We start from the raw sequence: 17,601 nt of genomic DNA, 5'->3' as shown, positions 1-17,601 counted from the left end.
TGGAATGTGTGTGTATGTGCATGTGTGTGAGAAACAGAGAGATATTTTTTTAGGAGGGGAAGGGCAGAGAGAAAGAATCATAAGCAAGCTCCACACCCAGCATAGAGCTCAACACAGGGCTGAAATCATGACCTAGCCAAAATTACGAATCAGACACTTAACGGACTGAGCTACCCAAGCACCCCAAGAAAGGTATTGTTATTGGATATGAGGAACCTGACAATTGGCCACCTCCTCAACCCCCTCCCAAACCATCATTCTGATCTTAAAAATTCCTAAGAAACCTCCACAGAAAAGTAAGACATCTCAAAAAGCACAAGCTACAAGAATCTGAAGATCAGAGGTGCCTGGGTGGCTTAGTTGACTAAGCATCTGCCATCGGCTCAGGTCATAATCCCAGGGTCCTGGGATTGAGCCCTGTATCAGGATCCCTGCTCATCAGGGGAGTCTGCTTTACCCTCCCTCTGCCCTTCCCGCTGCCCCCACCCCCACTCATGGTCCTTTCTTTCTCTCAAACAAATAAAAATAAATCTAAAAGAAAGAAAGAAAAAGAAAGAAAGAAAGAAGAAAGAAAGAAAGAAAGAAAGAAAGAAAGAAAGAAAGAAAAAGAAAGAAAGAAAGAAAGAAAGAAAGAAAGAAAGAAAGAAAGAAAGAAAGAGAAAGAAAGAAAGAAAGAAAGAAAGAAAGAAAGAAAGAAAGAAAGAAAGAAAAAGAGAAAGAGAAAGAATTTGAAGATCACAGATACAATGTAGTTACCAATAACAGTTAAGTAGCTGTGGTAGCAGAGACCCACTTCCAGCAAGCATAGTTCAAGGTCTGGATTTGATTCCCAGAGGGAATGGGTTATTGGGAGGTTTCCACCATTTATATATTACCCAGGCCTAAAGTGAAGAATTGAAAGTACATGGGAGCAAGGCTAGTGACTAAAGCAATTGTTCAGCAATTTCGGCCCTCATATTGCAACACACATGGCACAAATTAAGATATATTTTATTTCCTAGCATGGGATCTTGTATGCTCTGAAAATATTTTAGTTGAAATAATTAAATCTAAGGTTTTTTCTTCATAAATAATGTTGGGGCCATCCGTGCATTGACAGAGAAGTTTCAGGGGACCAAAACACACTGCTTAGACTTTAGGCTTTGTTAGGTGTAGGCCATGTGAATTTATTAATCTTGGTAGTTTGTAATGGCTTATATTGCATCAAATGACTGGTTTTTAACATTAAAAGGATGTAGCATTAAACCTTAGGCATTCATGAATACAGACCACAGAAGATTTAGTCCCTGGAATGACACAGACTATAAGGAAAGGCAACCTTTTTTAATTTTCTTAAATAAGATTTGTAAGCATTAGGTGATAAAAGAACATTGGCAGAGAGCCTGAGTTAGTTAAGCATCTAACTCTTGATTTCAGCTCAGGTTGTGATCTCATGGTTTGTTAAGACTGAGCCCAGAAGGCAGTCCTCTTCTCTCACTCTCTTCCCCCACATGTGCACACATGCACATGCTCTCTCTCTAACTCTCTCTGTCTCTCTCTCTCTCAGTAAATAAATAAACCTAAAAAAAGAAGAAGAAGAAGAAGATTGGCTATTTTCTTTAATGGATTTCTTAGCCAGATCTCTAATACTAGGACAGAAATTTGAATAGTGGCTGAATTCAAAATGTGCTACAAATTTTAGTGGAATTACAGCTTAAAATTCCTAGCTCCAGACACTAATATGCCTACTATATCACCTACCCCAAATTGCGTTCTTCTGTATGTGTATGTGCACTATTTTGAAATGAACTTATAGTGACAGAGCAATGGAGGAGACAAAACCAAACTTAAATTCATGTGGTGTGCCCATTAGACCTCCATTACTTCAACAAAACAGTCTCAGGTAGACTCTGCATTTGATCATTAAAGAAACTCTGGTTATTAGAGCTCAGAGGTTCAAACTATGGCTGCAGTCATACAAAAGAATGTTGATTGTATTAATATTTAAATCAAAAGGACTGAGGACTCTTTTTATAAAGAGAATATGCCCTCTTCCTAGGCTACGGTCGAAAAATAACTGACTGATGTTATTAAATGCCCCAAAATTGAGAAAGCAATTTAAAGGCCCTGTCAGCCTATAGCTCTGAAATTCTGATTTTCCCCAGGAATCAAGAAGAAATTGGAGTAGCTTAAATAGGTGCCTTATTTCTTACCATCAGAACAAGGGTAATAGAAGAAGGAAAGTAAAATAGAAGATGTCAAACTGAGTAGTAATGAGAAAGATATTTCCTTAAAAGAAATATTGAGATCTTAAAACATAGGCTGGGCAGATATGATGGAGAAATGAAACGCTAAGAGCCGGGAAAAAGAACTACAAAGTTAAAAAGGTGACAACGCTCAAGTCTAACTTCTCTGAAGGAAGGTGATAGAAAAGGGCAACATATTTCAGTTGTTACCAGTTCAGAAAGGAAGACTGGTACCTAAAAAAAAATCAATCAGATAAAAAGAGGAAATGCCTTAGAGAGCAGTATAATGACATCCTGGAGAGAACTAAGATCAGAAAAAATTTTAAAAGATTCCTCTTAAAGCAACAGCGTTTTGCAAGAAAAACTGGCAAATCATCCCTTAAAAGCTAGGATGGAGCAGTAAAAGTGGTTAAGAAAATCTGGTCAGGGGCACCTGGGTGGTTCAGTGGTTGAGCATCTGCCTTTGGCTCAGAGTATCATAGCGGGGTCCTGGGATCAAGTCCTGCTTGGACCCCACAGGGAGCCTGCTTCTTCTCCCTCTGCCTATGTCTCTGCTTCTCTGGGTCTCTCATGAATAAATCAATCTTTAAAAAAGAAAATATGATCAGATTTGAAAGGGGAAATCCCAGGAAGATAGGGGCAAATGACTGCAAGAACTATTGTGTGACATTCAGAATAGAAGTATTGCCAAGTGGGTGGCATATTTGGAAAACATATTTGGAAAATTTATGGAACTGCTACTCTAATAAAGGAAAATTAGGCAAAGGAAGAACTTACTAAAAGGAAGTCAGACAAGATGATTACCGGTGAAGACTTGACCTGGAACACATGTTGGTCTAAGAGGAATATTATCTTATAGGTGGGACTGCCCTACTCAAAAGGGTCAAGATAGTCAAGATATATTTGAAGCGGTTGTGTGACAAACATGGAAACTCACTGACTTCATCTTTCTCAAGGCAAAACTTTGAGAGTAGAAAGTTAGAAATACAAATATCTGGGCCAGAGGGCAAAGGGAAAAAGGCACTGGGGTTCAGGAAACAATGTTGTCCCTCCGTGAGCTAGAGAAGTAAAGAAGCCAAAAGAAGAAGCTGAATACAAAGTTACAAACCCAGCTGAAACTATCTGAAAAGAATAAGAATATGGAAACAAGAAAAGGAAAAACAATACCAGAGACTTTAACCTAAGAAAATACTATTCAAGGTGGCTCAGTCAGTTAAGCGTCTGCCTTCATCTCAGGTCATGATCCCAGGGTCCTGGGATGAGATCTCTGCTGTCCAGGGAGTCTGCTTCTCCCTCTGCCCCTCCCCCCACTCACTCCCACGCTTGCACGCTCTCTCTCTCCCCCCAAAAAAGGTTTTTTTTTTAAAGAACGAAGAAGGGATCCCTGGGTGGCGCAGCGGTTTGGCGCCTGCCTTTGGCCCAGGGCATGATCCTGGAGACTCGGGATCGAATCCCACATCGGGCTCCCGGTGCTTGGAGCCTGCTTCTCCCTCTGCCTGTATCTCTGTCTCTCTCTCTCTCTCTCCGTGTGACTATCATGAATAAATAAATTTAAAGAAAAAAAATGTAGAAATGTTTTAAAAAAAAATAAAGAACGAAGAAAAACACATAAAATTTAAACCTGAGGAAAGACAGTGTTTTCAAGATTAGATGGCAAAAACATTAATCATCACTAGACTCCTATTGTTTATAGACATCAAGCACAGCCTCAGGTAAGGGATCTGTGGCCAGGGATCCTCCTGCTGAAATAAATGTGGTGATGGGGATAAAGATATTCCCTAGGACATGGAGTCAACTGGAAGAGTTCCCAGTGACTAAGGTTGGGATAGGTTGAGCAAGAAGTATTAGATTGTATAATGTAGGGGATCCCCAGGTGGCTCAGCAGTTTAGTGCCACCGTCAGCCCAGGGCCTGATCCTGGAGACCCGGGATCGAGTCCTGCGTCAGGCTCCCTGTGTGGAGCCTGCTTCTCCCTCTGCCTGTGTCTCTGCCTCTCTCTGTATCTCTCATGAGCAAACAAATCTTTAAAAAAAAATATATTGTACAATCTAATTGCCCAAAGTTTAAAATAGTTACCCATGAGTCTGTATTGATATGAATGACTACATGAATAAACAGGGGGAAAGACACAAATCTCCAATGCAGAAGAATTCTAAATAATTTATCCAGTTATTCTGCCTTCTAGAAGGTGAAATTTAACTACCATTTCTTTAGATGAGGGTTGGGCATAGTGACTTCCTTCCAAAGAAGATGGTATGGAAAATGGGAAGAAAAATAGCTTTACAGTGGAGAAATTTGACAAACACTAACTCAAAGGTAATGAAGGTCAATATCAACAGTGAAAAATTATGTTGACAGTGTGTAAGATTTGATGAAAATGACCTCTGAGTTCTTCCTTCCAAAAACTCATAGCCTCAGTCTAATCACGAGAAACATGAGTCAAACCCAATTGACATATATTGTACCAAATACTTGACTGGTAATTCTCAAAACTGTCAAGTTCATCAAAAAAAAAGAATGCCTGACAAACTGTCACAGCCAAGAGGAGCCTCAGGAGACATGACTTGTAAATGTAATGTGTAACCTAGATGGGACTCTAGAACAGAAGAATGATATTAGGAAAAAAACTGAAGAAATTTGAATATAGAATGGACTTTAGTTAATAATAGTGAATCAATACTGGCTCATTATTGCAACTAATACAAGATATTAACAACATTGGTGGAGAGGGACAGCAGCAAAAATGATGAAGTAGGGAACTCCAAAGATCCATCTCTTCACAAATCCCCCCAAAAACAGCAAATAAAGTGGAAAAACTGTCAAAACCAACTTTATTGGAATTATGGAAACAAATCAAACTTTACAGAAAAAAAAAAAGGATGCTTAATCAAAAGAAAAGTAAATTTTGATAACAGAGTTTTGTGGCTTTTAAATTACCCTAGTCCTATACCCCACTCCCCAGTTTAGTGGCCCCATTAAAGACAGTAGCTCACATTCCTGGTATAGGTTCCTAATGTGGGAGGAAGCAGAATAGATCTTGTTTTAAATGAACTGTGGTTATTTTGACCTGTCTGGTGTTCCCTGAAGGACTAGCTCTAAGGGCTTGTCTTTATTTCACCTAAATTAGAACTCTCCCAGGGCTGAGGTGGCTGTCCAGGGAACATTTGTTGAAAACATTCAAGAGCAAATGTCTTAGCCCTGCTGCTGGGGATAAGATATAATAATTGGGCAAACAGTAGACAAACTGAAATGCCTAGAAAGAAAGGCTAGGGAATGAGATAATTTGGAGAACAAGGGCTTTTAAAAGCTTTCATAGATCCCTAGAAACCTCTAAGACCACACACATGCCCAGAGCAGAAGCGCGTTCAGATAAGACCACTGAAAGGCACAAAGGTCTCACCCCTTGCTGACCTCCAGGCTCCATGCAACAAGAAGTGAAGGCAAAGGCAAAGTTTAGCTTTCTTGCTAAGCGTTGAAGGCATCTCCTAACATATACACAGAGCCCATATACCAAGACCAGAAGGATTTTTTAAACTTAAAAAAAATGGATCCCAGTAGTTTGAGGAAATTTCTGGCAAATCATTAATTGACCACCAAGTATACAGAACAGGGACTTCAGTAAAGATACACAATAAAGAATACAAACTACTAAACACTAGTTCAGAAAATTCACTAAACAAACAGCTACTGCAAGAAGCAGCAGCAACAAACTTCAAAGAAAAGGGGAAATCTGGTTTCCAGAGTTGTCACATTATAATATTCAAGATGTCCAAACTTCAGCAAAAAATTATAAGGAATGCAAATAAACAAGAAAGTATGTGCTATACACAGGGGAAGAAAAAGAAAGTAATAGAAATTGTCCCTGAGAAATCCTAGTCATTGGAGTTAGTAGACAGACTTAAAAAAAAAAAAAAAAGGTTTTAAATATGCTCAAGTTGCTGAAGGATATCACATACAAAGAACTAAAGGAAACTATAAGGAGGATACCTCACTAAATAAAGAATATCAATAAAGAGATAATACGAAACAGACAACCAGGATTTGGCAGAGTTTGCTTTTTTTTTTTTTTTTTAATCTTCAGACATTGTTGCCTTTGCCTTGCTTTGCCTTTGCTTTCGCCAACCTCCTTATTCATGAACTCCTGTAGTGAGAAACGGGGGGGGGGGGGGGGGGGGGGGGGACGAATTAACATTTGCTGAAGATCTGTATGCATAAGGCACTCTACTCTACCATAGTACATGATTTAGTCTTCAAAAAACTCATGATAAGCAATGGTATCTCCATTAAAAAAGAGAGAGAGAAAGAAATCTCAAGAAAGCTAAGACATATTTTTGAACCCAGTAGTCAAATCCAGTTCTGGCTTGAATTCAAGTCCATGCAATTTCTACCATCCCACTTTGCTTGAAGATGAGGGACTCACCCTCAAGTCTACCAGATTCCTTTCCTAGGAAGGAACAGTACAGTCCTAGCCAACAGTACATGGTGGGGAGTTGGGTGGGGATCTGGGATGCACTTGGATCCTGAGGAGGAATAGAAGAGATGGAAAAAGTATTTAGCTAAGGTCTACCTTTAGGAGATAACACCCAAGAGAGAATCAGATTTCTGATGTCATCAAAATTAATATCTAGCATCTTTTACTGGTAATTATGCTTTTAAAAAATCAACAAAAAATCCTGTCTCTCAGTCTCAAGCTGTTTTATCAGAAACTTTCCCCTCCACCTCCTCATTATTGTAACCTCCTATGTCTCTCACGGACTAGTGCATAGTGGTATTTGAGAGAACAACAACCATACCCTTCAATAATGTCCTCTACAGAACATCACCTTAAAGATGTTATTTCTTAAGAAGAAAGACACATAAAATGTTTCTATAATAGATCTCTATTCACGAAAAAGTTCCCCACTGATAATAATTCCTTGGAGAGTTGGAGAATCTAAGAAAACATCTTCGCCACTTTACCAGTTTACTAAGCACCAACTGAGGTGATTTAAATGAAGAACATTTGAGAGGAAAACCTTGCTCATCTCTTGGGAACTAGTTGGAGCCTGACCTACATACTTACAGCGTCAAAATTACTCCAGGGGGACAGGACAGGAGCAGCACTAGCACTTGCCACTCGTGGAACATCAGGGCTGCAGCCTTCCTCAAGGAAGCCAGGAGTACTGGACCACCATCTTCCAAAACACTGAAGACAAGACCTACATGCTGGGGAAGCCCACAGATGTTAGTTAGTGTAAGTCATCTCCCTTCTGCGAGGCTCTTCTCGCTGCAGATCAACTCATTACCAGCCCACAGAGGGAGATTTGTCACTCTCTGGGTAGAAGCGCTCAAACCCCAAGGCTATGCTTGCTGTCCAGGGATGCTGCCGGCAGACAAGTGTTGAAGGCCTGTCCCTGCTCTGATCCACGTCTACTCACTCATCAGAACACACAAGTGCAGAGGGAGGCCGAGCAAGAAATTCTGACTAATCTTTTTCATAGATTTTCAATTACAAATGTGAACAGAGACCAAAAAAAAAAAAAAAATCATTTGACACAGGAGAAAAATAATAATAGAGAAACTCCAGGGGAGTAATCAGAGCAACTTCTCCTTTTGAAAAAAAAAAAGCTAATGCAAACATGATGATCACAGTGACAATAGCCAATAAATATATGGCACTTATGTTTCAGGCACTGTCTCAAATTCTTCACATACATCTGTTAATTTAATCCTTCTAACAATGATCATCATCTTGATTCCCCTGATGTGAAAACTAGAAAGCAAAAAAAAAAAGTTGAGTTATTTGCCCAAGGTCCCACAGCAAGTAGGTAGCAGAGGCTATAAACCTAAGAAACCAAGTGCCAGAATTTATCCTCTTAATCACTGGGCTATATTCCCTTTCAATTATGCTTACTGCTATTTTTTTCATCCTTATTATGTGTCAGGGACAGTAGTAAACATGTTACATATTTTATTTAATCTTTATAATAAATCTGTTTGGTAGAAATTATCCTCACTTTCTAAAAATCTAATTCATGGGGAGAGGTAGCAGAATGGGCAAAATAGGGAAAGGGAATTAAAAGGTACAAACTTCTAGTTATAAAATAAACAATATATAGCATAGGAAATGTAGTAACAATATTGTAACAACTTGGTATGGTGACAGATCACAGTGATCACCGCTTAATGTATATAAATGTTGAATCACTATGTCATCGCACACCTGAACTTACTTTAATATTGTATTTCTACTACTCTTCAATAGAAATAATGTTTAAAAATTAAAATAAAGGGGGTCAGACTGGGTTGGCGCACACACACAAACACACACACACAGATATAACTGCTATTCTCAGCAAGATCTAGAGGATATTGTCTTAGCTCAGGCTGCTAGAATAAAATAGCACAGACTGAAAGACTTAAAAAACAGACATTTGTTTCTCACAATTCTAGAGGCTGGGAAGTCCATGGTCAGGGTGCCAATAGATTCAATTCCTGGTGAGAGCTCTCTTCCTGGCTTGAGGAATACTACCTTCTCTTTACATTCTTATGTGGTGGAGAGAACAGCTTTTGTGACCCTTCCTCCTCTTATAAAAGCACAAATCCCATCATGGTGGCTCTGACCTCATGACCTCATCTAATCTTCATTACCTACCATAGGCCTACCTCCTAATACGATCACAGTGGGGGCTAGAGCCTCAACATGGGAATTTTGCGGTGATGCAAACATTCAGTACATAACAGAACAATAAATAGAGATATGCTACTTTAAAACAAGATCAACATAAAAGGAAAGTGTTTTGGGGAATAACGTTTTTCAAAAGTTATCCTATGCCTGATTGCTACATTTCCACAATTACAAAACTTACACACAAAACACACACACTCAACACAAAGAATGGACACTGCCAAAAAATCAAATTATTGATTTGGACAGGTCAGTTGTCTTTGTTACTGAGAACTGGAAGTGAACTTAAAGATTATTTGGTCCAGAAACCTCCTTTTAAAAAGGAGTAAATTAGCAATGAGAGGGAAAGGGCCTACCAAAGACTTCAAAATATTATTTTGAACACATTTCTTAACCTCTTTAACTTTTAGTGTCTTTATCTACAAAATCTCCAGGGATTGCTACCAAGGTTAAACTAGTTAATGCGTATGAAACATTTAGCACAACACTTGGAGTATTGTTAGTACACAATATATGTCTTTATTGCTACTATTATCATCACCATTATTATCATCATCATCATTGGTGGTAGACATGATCTCCTCACGTCCAATCCACTATTCTTTTACATTATCACTGACCAATTTTAAGTATATTTTTCTGTAATACTCCAAAATACCAAGGTTTATATCGTCAGTCAAACATTCTTTTAAATGTACTCTTTTACTCAGTCAAATCAGAAAGCTCTCACATGGGAAAATCACTTAAAAAAACACATTTTATAGTTATATAGATACATATATGTAAGGATAAAATTAAACAACGTGTATGAAAACGTTTTATAAACTGCTAAGTGCCATCCAAATAAGATATGCATTGTCTTATTGGATTGGACCACGATAGAATGAGGAGGGCTGGGAAGAGACACATAAGAGAAGATGACATAATAATTAACATCATGTCCTTTCTGTGGAATAACGGATGGTGTATGAGTCAGCATAATGGAGGAAGGTTGAAACCAAGAAAGGCAGAAGTGAGGCCAGCATTCTAGAGCTATACCCATGGGTTGGGGTAGGACCCAACCCATAAGGTTACATCAATTTAAATTAATTAAAATAGAACAAAACTACAAATTCAGTTCCCCTGTGACACTAGCCTCATCACCAGTGATGAATAAGCCCATTCATCTGGTGGCTTCCCTACTGAGCAAGAGGTACAGAATAATTCTCTCACAGCAATCCTATGGGACAGCACAGCTCTAGAGAAATGAGCGAAAGGAGATTTGGATTATTTTTCAAAATACAAAAAAAGAATAAAAGTGATTATTTGATACCATGGTGTATCATGATTTATAACTTTATAGTTTTTACATAATTAACATATATCACTTCAAAAAACTGTTTTTGCGTCACAATCTTTTAATAAGAAAATACAACTGTCACTTCATTCACTGTCTTTTAATGAGAAAATAATGCTGGCATCTTGTTTTTAGTTCTCAGCACATTTGTTACTTACTGTCTCTCCTGTAACAATCCATTTCTAGTTCAGAGGCTCAATCTTCATTGCCCATCTAGCCAAAAACTTTGTTGAATTAAGTTAGGCTTTCAATTGATTGTCTCTTGCTTTTTTACTCATTATTGCTGTGTGCTAGCCCCCTCATTTCTCAATGGATCATTTAATATGTTATCTCTGATCATGTAAGTTTTAATACAGAATTTGGAATCAGGTCAAATACCTTGACAAAGAGGGAAACATATAAATCCCGAGTAAACAGACTATATAAAAAATATGTTGTAGCATTTAATTTACTTTTAACATTCCCTATGCTGGAAGCTGATTTCTATTCCTACAATGCTCCACACTTGAATGAATATAAAAGAAAATCAGAATATTTCTTTTAATTCTTTGACATTTTATTTTCTGACTCTGACTCCCTTACAGACCAGAAACCCAGAGAAGCAAGTCTCACTGAGGACCGCCACCACTCCAAGGTGACCTCATTGGGAAGAACCAGAGAAGGACATACACTGAGCTCATTTCTCTCTCTTCGATCCCCTGGCACACTTCTCCTCACAGCCTTTGCATTTCTAAGTAGTCCTCAGATTATGCTATTGAACTAGTTTGAGGACCATACTTAGAAAGCCCTGCATTCAGGTAAACTGAAGAGCTTTTTAAAATCCCAGTGCTCAAGCAATGCCACACCAATTTTATCAGAATCTCTGAAAATATTTTTTTAATGTTCTGAAGGACTCCAGTGTGCAGATAGGTTGAAAACCACTAGTCTAGACTAAGAACAAAAGTAATTATTCGGGTATTTCAAATAGATCTAAAAAATTCAAGCACAAGTCTATCCTTTGTTTTGTTTTAAATATCCATAATTCATTAACCTCAGAATAAAAAACATAATACATACATATGAGTGTGTGTGCACATGTATGTGTGCTTATATATGTGGTGCATGTGTATATTTGTGTGTGTGCATAAATTAATTTTAATAGACCTCCTGAAGAGATTAGTTAACATTTAAAAAACTCTAATGAGGAATATACATCCCAAAGGTGACTATTTTATGGGCTTCAAATATCCCTGCCTGTAGCTAGAGTATGTCAATTAGCATAAGGGATATTAGAAATAGTGTTCATTGGTTAAAAGAGTAGTGTTCAGTATATGTGAGCTGGCCACAAACATTGTACAAGCAACTCCATGCAAGCTTCTCTCACATCCAGCACCCCAGAATCTAGAATAGCACTCTCTGCTTAGCACTCCACTCCATCTAGTGTCCCCCAATCTCAGGAAGCTTATATCACCCGATCTGATTACAGGATTGGCTAACTTTACTGTTAGAACATAGTGTCACAGATGAGTCAGGTAAACCTTCTATGTACCACTGGTGCAGATTAGTGGTGACACTATGATTTTCCTAGAGTCTATATTTTTTTCGACTTTTTTGTTCAATAAACCTCACGTTTTGAATGTACAATTTCAGCAGTTTTGACATATATGTATATATGTATATGTATACGTGTGTGTGTGTGTGTATATATATATATATACTTTTATTAAAGCCTCACCACAATCAAGAAAAACATATCCATCCCTACCAAAAGTTTCCTTGGGACTTTTAATCCAGCCTTACTTCCATCCCAAACCCCCTTCACTGATTTGTTTGCTGTCATTCTAGTTTGCCCTTTCTGTCATTGTAAATAAATAGAACCACACAATATGTACTTATTTTGTCTATATTCTTTTATTCATCATAATGACTTTGAGATTCATTGATACTTATGCATATTTCAATAGTTTAGTCCTTTTTGTGGTGTTAAATTGTATCCCATCATATGGATCTAACACAATCTGTCTCTCCATTCACCTGTTAATGGACATTTGGGTAGTTTCCAATATGTAGCTATTATAAATAAAACTCCTATCTACAGTCATATAAAGTATTGTGTGGACATATGTTTTCATTTCTCTTGGGTAAATATCTAGGAGTCATGTGTGGGTCTATGTTTATATACTCAGGGAGTAACTGAGTCATGTGTAAGTATATGTTCCATTTTACAAGACACTACCAAACTGTTTCCAAAATGACTGTACCATTTTACATTCCCATCAGCAATATATAAAAAATCCAGTTTCTACATCCTTCCCAACATCTGTATGGCCCTTTTTATTCTATTTTAGCCATTCTATTGGTGACTCATGGTATTTTTAATTTCCATTTCCCTAATGACTAGGATGAATGTTAAGCATCTTTTTATACATTTATTGGGTACTTACATATTTTTCTTTGGGAAGTGAATGTTCAAATATTTTGCTTATTTTTATTGAGTTGTCTTATTGACTTGTGAGTATTCTTTACATGGTGTATATACAAATCTTTTGATAGATATGTTAAAAATACTTTCCCCCATTCTGAAGATTGCTTTTTCATTTTCATATTTCAAAAAACAAAAGTTTTTTTAAATTACCACCTTCCATCTCTTTTATGTATGTCATGCTTTAATGTTCCAACAAACCTTTGCCTACCCCAAAGTTACAAAGATATTCTATATGCTTTCTTCTAAAAATTTTATAGTTTTTGTTTTAATTTCATATTTTGACTCTTGGGTCTATAATCCATTTTGAGCTAATTTTTGTATATTGTGTGATGTAATCAAAGCATTTTTTTCCCAGACTGCCCTGGATCAGTAACCTAGATTCTGGCATTTATTGTAGATCTTAGGCAACTCAATGTTTCTGGGGCTATCTCATTAACAATAAAATAGACGATTGCTGAAAGGAGTTAGGTTAATATTCAGCACGTTAGGTACTGCTAACGCTGCAGATATGTATCACATTAGAAAAGTAACTGCCCTGGGAGAAAAACAGGAAAGATGACTGAAAGTGTGAAAGTTAAACTGTATATACATGGAAAGTACAAAGAGGACACTGGTTGCTGAAAATGTGTAGGTTTGTAAAGCATTTAACATCAATTCTCTCCTCACTACCACCAGGTGTTGGGCTGGTGTGTAACTATACAAGACACATAGATTCCAACCTCTAATCAAGTTCAAATTCCACTTTAATCCACCTCTTTGATGTGTGAAATGGAAATTTCTAGGGGCTGGTAAAAATGCTTGCTCTGATTATACAAAGAGCTCAAATGTATGGCCTAAGAATCCAAAATGCATCGTAAGAATCCATTGTTGGTACAAATATTGCCAGAAGGTTATTACTTTGAAATAAATGCAATTTAATAAATGTTTATGTAGCACCTAAACTCTGGAGTCTTACCAACTCCTGAAAAATGAAACTCACATATTCCCCCAATAAAATGTTCATTGTCCAAGATCATAGGGGCTTCACTGAGAGTGATTCCATTCTCTCTATACCAGTCCACAGCATGAGCTTCTTACCATGTGGTTCCCAAATATCCCTTGAAATTTGCATAAAGGTTTTAACTGCAACCCTCAGAGGCACTATCTTGGGTGCATTGTCTACACCCCTCAAAATCACTATACATTCCCCACACCCAAAATTAAAATAACAACTTCTTTTTTTGTGACTACAGGGAGTTTCTCCACACTTCTTTCAGAGATGGGGCAACTTTATTCCTCAGCAACCAGCATCAGTGGCCTCCAGTGGTCACCATCCCCCAAATGAAAGTCATAATAAATCTAAATGGGGAGATAGTGCTCTTTGTTTCCTGAGGTCCTAAACAACCACAAGCAGAAAAAAAAAAGATCAATGTAACAACATAACAAAAGTTTCCTATTACACAGATCACTATTAGGTAACACATGTTACAGAAGCAAAGCCAAGTTTAGGTCAATGCTCTCCAGCCAAAGACCCCCAGGAACACACAGAGTTGGGTTTATGACTCATTGCAATACGGAGATACATAAACACGGAACTATATACATAATACAGAATGGAACGTCCGTAAAAGGATGTTGAAAAGCACTTATATTGGATTTAGGCTTGTGTTGGATGATTGCGGAGGGTGGGGGGAAGTTCAAGGAAGTAGGGTTCTTCTCTGCACTGGATGATGTCAAGAGTAGGGGCAATTCTATGATTGAAATAAATCTCACCCATAAGATAAAAAGAATGAATCAGGATAAAAGGTATAATTGGTAAAGAATCAACGGTCATTCATGTCAGCCAAGATGGGAGAATGTTTTGCATTTCTGAGTTTGGACAATACCCATGTGTTCAGTCACGGTCAGAGTGGTCTTGTCTAGTGTTGTTCTATGAAGCCGGTCATGTACAACAGGACACCATGGTCTAACTGCAACTGTCAGACCAGCTCCTAACAATGACAGGGCCCACCTTGTAGTGCAATGTCAATTCCTAGCTGTCATTTTGTTAGTTGTATGGAAACATACACCAAGGAACATGGCCTGGTCTAAGGAATGATGGATGGCCTCCCCCAGGAACTGACATTTCAACTAGGAATCAAAAAGGTAAAAAAGTCTTTTGCTGTCACAGCCCAGGGGTTCATCGAGCCCTTTTTTCAGTTTTTTTCCACTCACCAATGCTATTTTTTCCTGCAAGTGAATTATGCCTAGGGGCGCCTTGGTGGCTCAGTCTGTTAAGCAGCCAATTCTTGATTTCAGCTCAGGTCATGATCTAAGATCTCAGGATCATTAGATGGAGTCCCGCCTTGGGCTCTGCTCAGTGTGGAGCCTGTTTGAGATTCTCTCCTTCTCCCTCCCTCTCTGCCCCTCCCTTCACTGTGTTCATGCTTGCTCTCACTCTCTCTCAAATAAATAAATAAAATCTTTAAAAAAAAAAAATTATACCTAGACAGCATGAATCAAAGCTGCCTTCTTACATCATTCCCAACCTTCTCTAAATGAGAACATTCCCTGACTGTGGAATTTCTAAAGTAGTTTCTATTGTGTGAAAATTAATAACAATAATAGTAAAGTAGTAGTAATATGTCAGTTCAATCCTAAAGGAAAGTAAATGACAAATAATGCATACAAATAAATAGAACCAGAGATGTTTAAAGACATTATAAAATTGGACAAGAAATAAAATAATCCAATGTTTCCTTTCAAAAGTGCATTTCTGATGTAGAGTGGGATTTTGAAAACTGAAAGATTTGATCTTCAAAGTTAGTGAGCTGAATTTGATTAGTACCTGAAGAAAAAGTGAGAAAAAAATTATATATATCCCTTTTTCCCTCATTTTAAATCTTGGTGGTATAAACAAGAAATACTTTATCCTGCTATAGAATTAGTGAACTCTTGCAAAACTCACCTGATCAGAGTCTTTAAATCTCATGAAATGCCAGATCTTCAGAACACTTTAGGAATTTAGAAAGGTTAAAGCCTCAAGTCAATGGGCTGAAAACCCCACCTGTGATTAGACTGAACGACCAAGGATTTAAATAAGATCTTTCTATTATCTGGCAAAATAAAAATATCCTTCTGTGAACTGGCTGTGGCTCTGCACTAGGAAGAGTGGACCTCACTCTTAAATCTAGAATGGCCAGGAGGTAATACCTGGATGATGATGCATTGGGACATTTCTTACTATAGCTTAGGTATTTGAATTCCCAGTGGCATCTTTGTTTTAAACATTTGGTTCTGAGGGTAAATCATAGAAGTAAAATATGGTAAATGGGTTATTTTGTATTTTCCTGGCCATCAAGAGAGAATGCATTAGTGAACATCTCAGTCATTTTTGTCGTGTTAGTTACAAGTTCAGATTTAATTTCAACAAATACCTATGAGGGTCCCCTAATTAGTCAAAAACAACGGTGCTGTAAAATTTGTCTCACTACCATGCAACAATGTGCTAGAATAAGTATTAATAGGTGTGGATTTTTAAAGAAGAGTTAATAAGGAACCATATTATTCTACATAATAACATTTAGTATATCAAAGAGCTGCTCATGGTGAGGAGCCCAGCATCTGAAATAGCACGGGAATCTCATCTCTGACCGAAGACAATCATCAAAGCACAGTTAGCACAGACTCAGAAATAGTGTGAATTCAGAGATCCAAGCATAGAAGTCTGCATAGTAGATCTCTTTTACAGACATGGAGGTTGAATACCGTTTGACTACAAATCAATTTCACAGGAACTCATAAAAATGTCTGTGTAATTATAGGGTATCAAATCCAATGCCCAGCATCTAAGAACTGGCTCGAGAAGGCAGGGGCTAATTACTGTCTAGGATATAACAGGGCACAAAACACCTGGGAATCTAATTCCATTTCTCTACAACATGCAGCAGTGGGTGTCTAGAAGTTAAAACCCTCTTAGATTTCACAGTTCTCCTTACTGATAAATATTTTCCGACATATCTTACATAATCAGACATATTTTAAGAGCTTGTAAGTCCTAGTAATTTAAAATGATACAAGCAACTTGCAAGAGCAGCTTCAGCAGCAGAGGGACAAGAGAACTTGGCCATAAGAATGAAACATTGTGGGGATCCTCTGAACTGTTTTTGCTTTCTTTTTTCCCCACTGTTCTATATTGCATATTAAAGGGGAACTTGCTCTATATTGTTTTTGTAAATAATTGTTTTTGTTTTATGTTTAAAAGAAAAAAGAAAAGGTACAGACATTCATTTTGGCTGTTTTATTACGATGTATAGCTAACGATGTGTCAGGGACTGTTAGTTGCTATCTGATGTACCACACATAAATAAACAGTGCAGCAGGCTCAAGACTCTCGCCCATTTTAGAAAACAGAGGAACACGACGGTAACCTGCAAAAGGAATCATATCTAATTAGGACAATAAAAATAAATCAGCAGTGTTCTCCATAGTGCTACTAAGACTCTTATCTTTACCAAGCATAAGTAAAAACCACGGCTGCATAGTTAAATTCTTCTTGTATATTAATTTCCTACAAAAAAATAAAATATCTGGTTTCTATTCTGACTTCTTACTGCCTAACACTGAGCCTACAGCTCACACTTCTCCTCCCTCAAAGTGCAGTGTGCTAAATTAGCCGCCACCCTCCTGCTTCAGAAAGACTGTGTTTCCGAGGTACAGCTCAGATGGTGTTAGAGAAGTAAACACATTGAGACAAGGTAATTGGCATATTATAAATCACCTCAGCCAGGTGACTGCAACAAAAAGGCAGCCCTGAAAAGAGTCAAGAAAGGATTGTCTTGGGCTCCCAGGCTCTTCTTGGGCCGGAAGAATGAGTCACTGCTTCTCCCTTCTCTTTGATTCCCATGCTTTATTCTTCTGTGGTAGTCATGACTACTCTTAATTGAAACAAA

At 37.8% G+C, this 17,601-nt stretch overlaps 1 protein-coding gene across 6 annotated transcripts in view; it reads right to left on the bottom strand.

Moving 5' to 3' along the window:
* Nucleotides 1-17,601, bottom strand: part of PLCZ1 (phospholipase C zeta 1) — a 114,253-nt gene that overhangs the window by 40,475 nt on the left and 56,177 nt on the right. Inside the window, exons 14-15 of one of the 6 annotated variants that reach the window (XR_012017652.1) lie at nucleotides 17,430-17,586; nucleotides 16,935-17,079 (exon numbers count right to left, since the gene is read on the bottom strand). The exons of 2 other annotated variants lie outside the window; for them this stretch is intronic. Coding sequence is in view for 2 of the 4 variants with exons in the window: in XM_072798834.1 (XP_072654935.1) it covers nucleotides 7,287-7,429 (143 nt within the window). In the remaining 2 variants the exon portion in view is untranslated. Of the gene's footprint in view, nucleotides 1-7,286; nucleotides 7,430-16,934; nucleotides 17,080-17,429; nucleotides 17,587-17,601 lie in introns of those variants that run through there. 3 more of the 6 variants (XR_012017651.1, XM_072798834.1, XM_072798833.1) reach the window with 3 other exon arrangements.

Source organism: Canis lupus, chromosome 25 (assembly GCF_048164855.1).
Source record: "Canis lupus baileyi chromosome 25, mCanLup2.hap1, whole genome shotgun sequence".
Lineage (NCBI taxonomy): Eukaryota > Metazoa > Chordata > Mammalia > Carnivora > Canidae > Canis > Canis lupus.
Note: the sequence above shows the minus strand (reverse complement) of the source record. Positions and strands in the feature narration are given on the sequence as shown.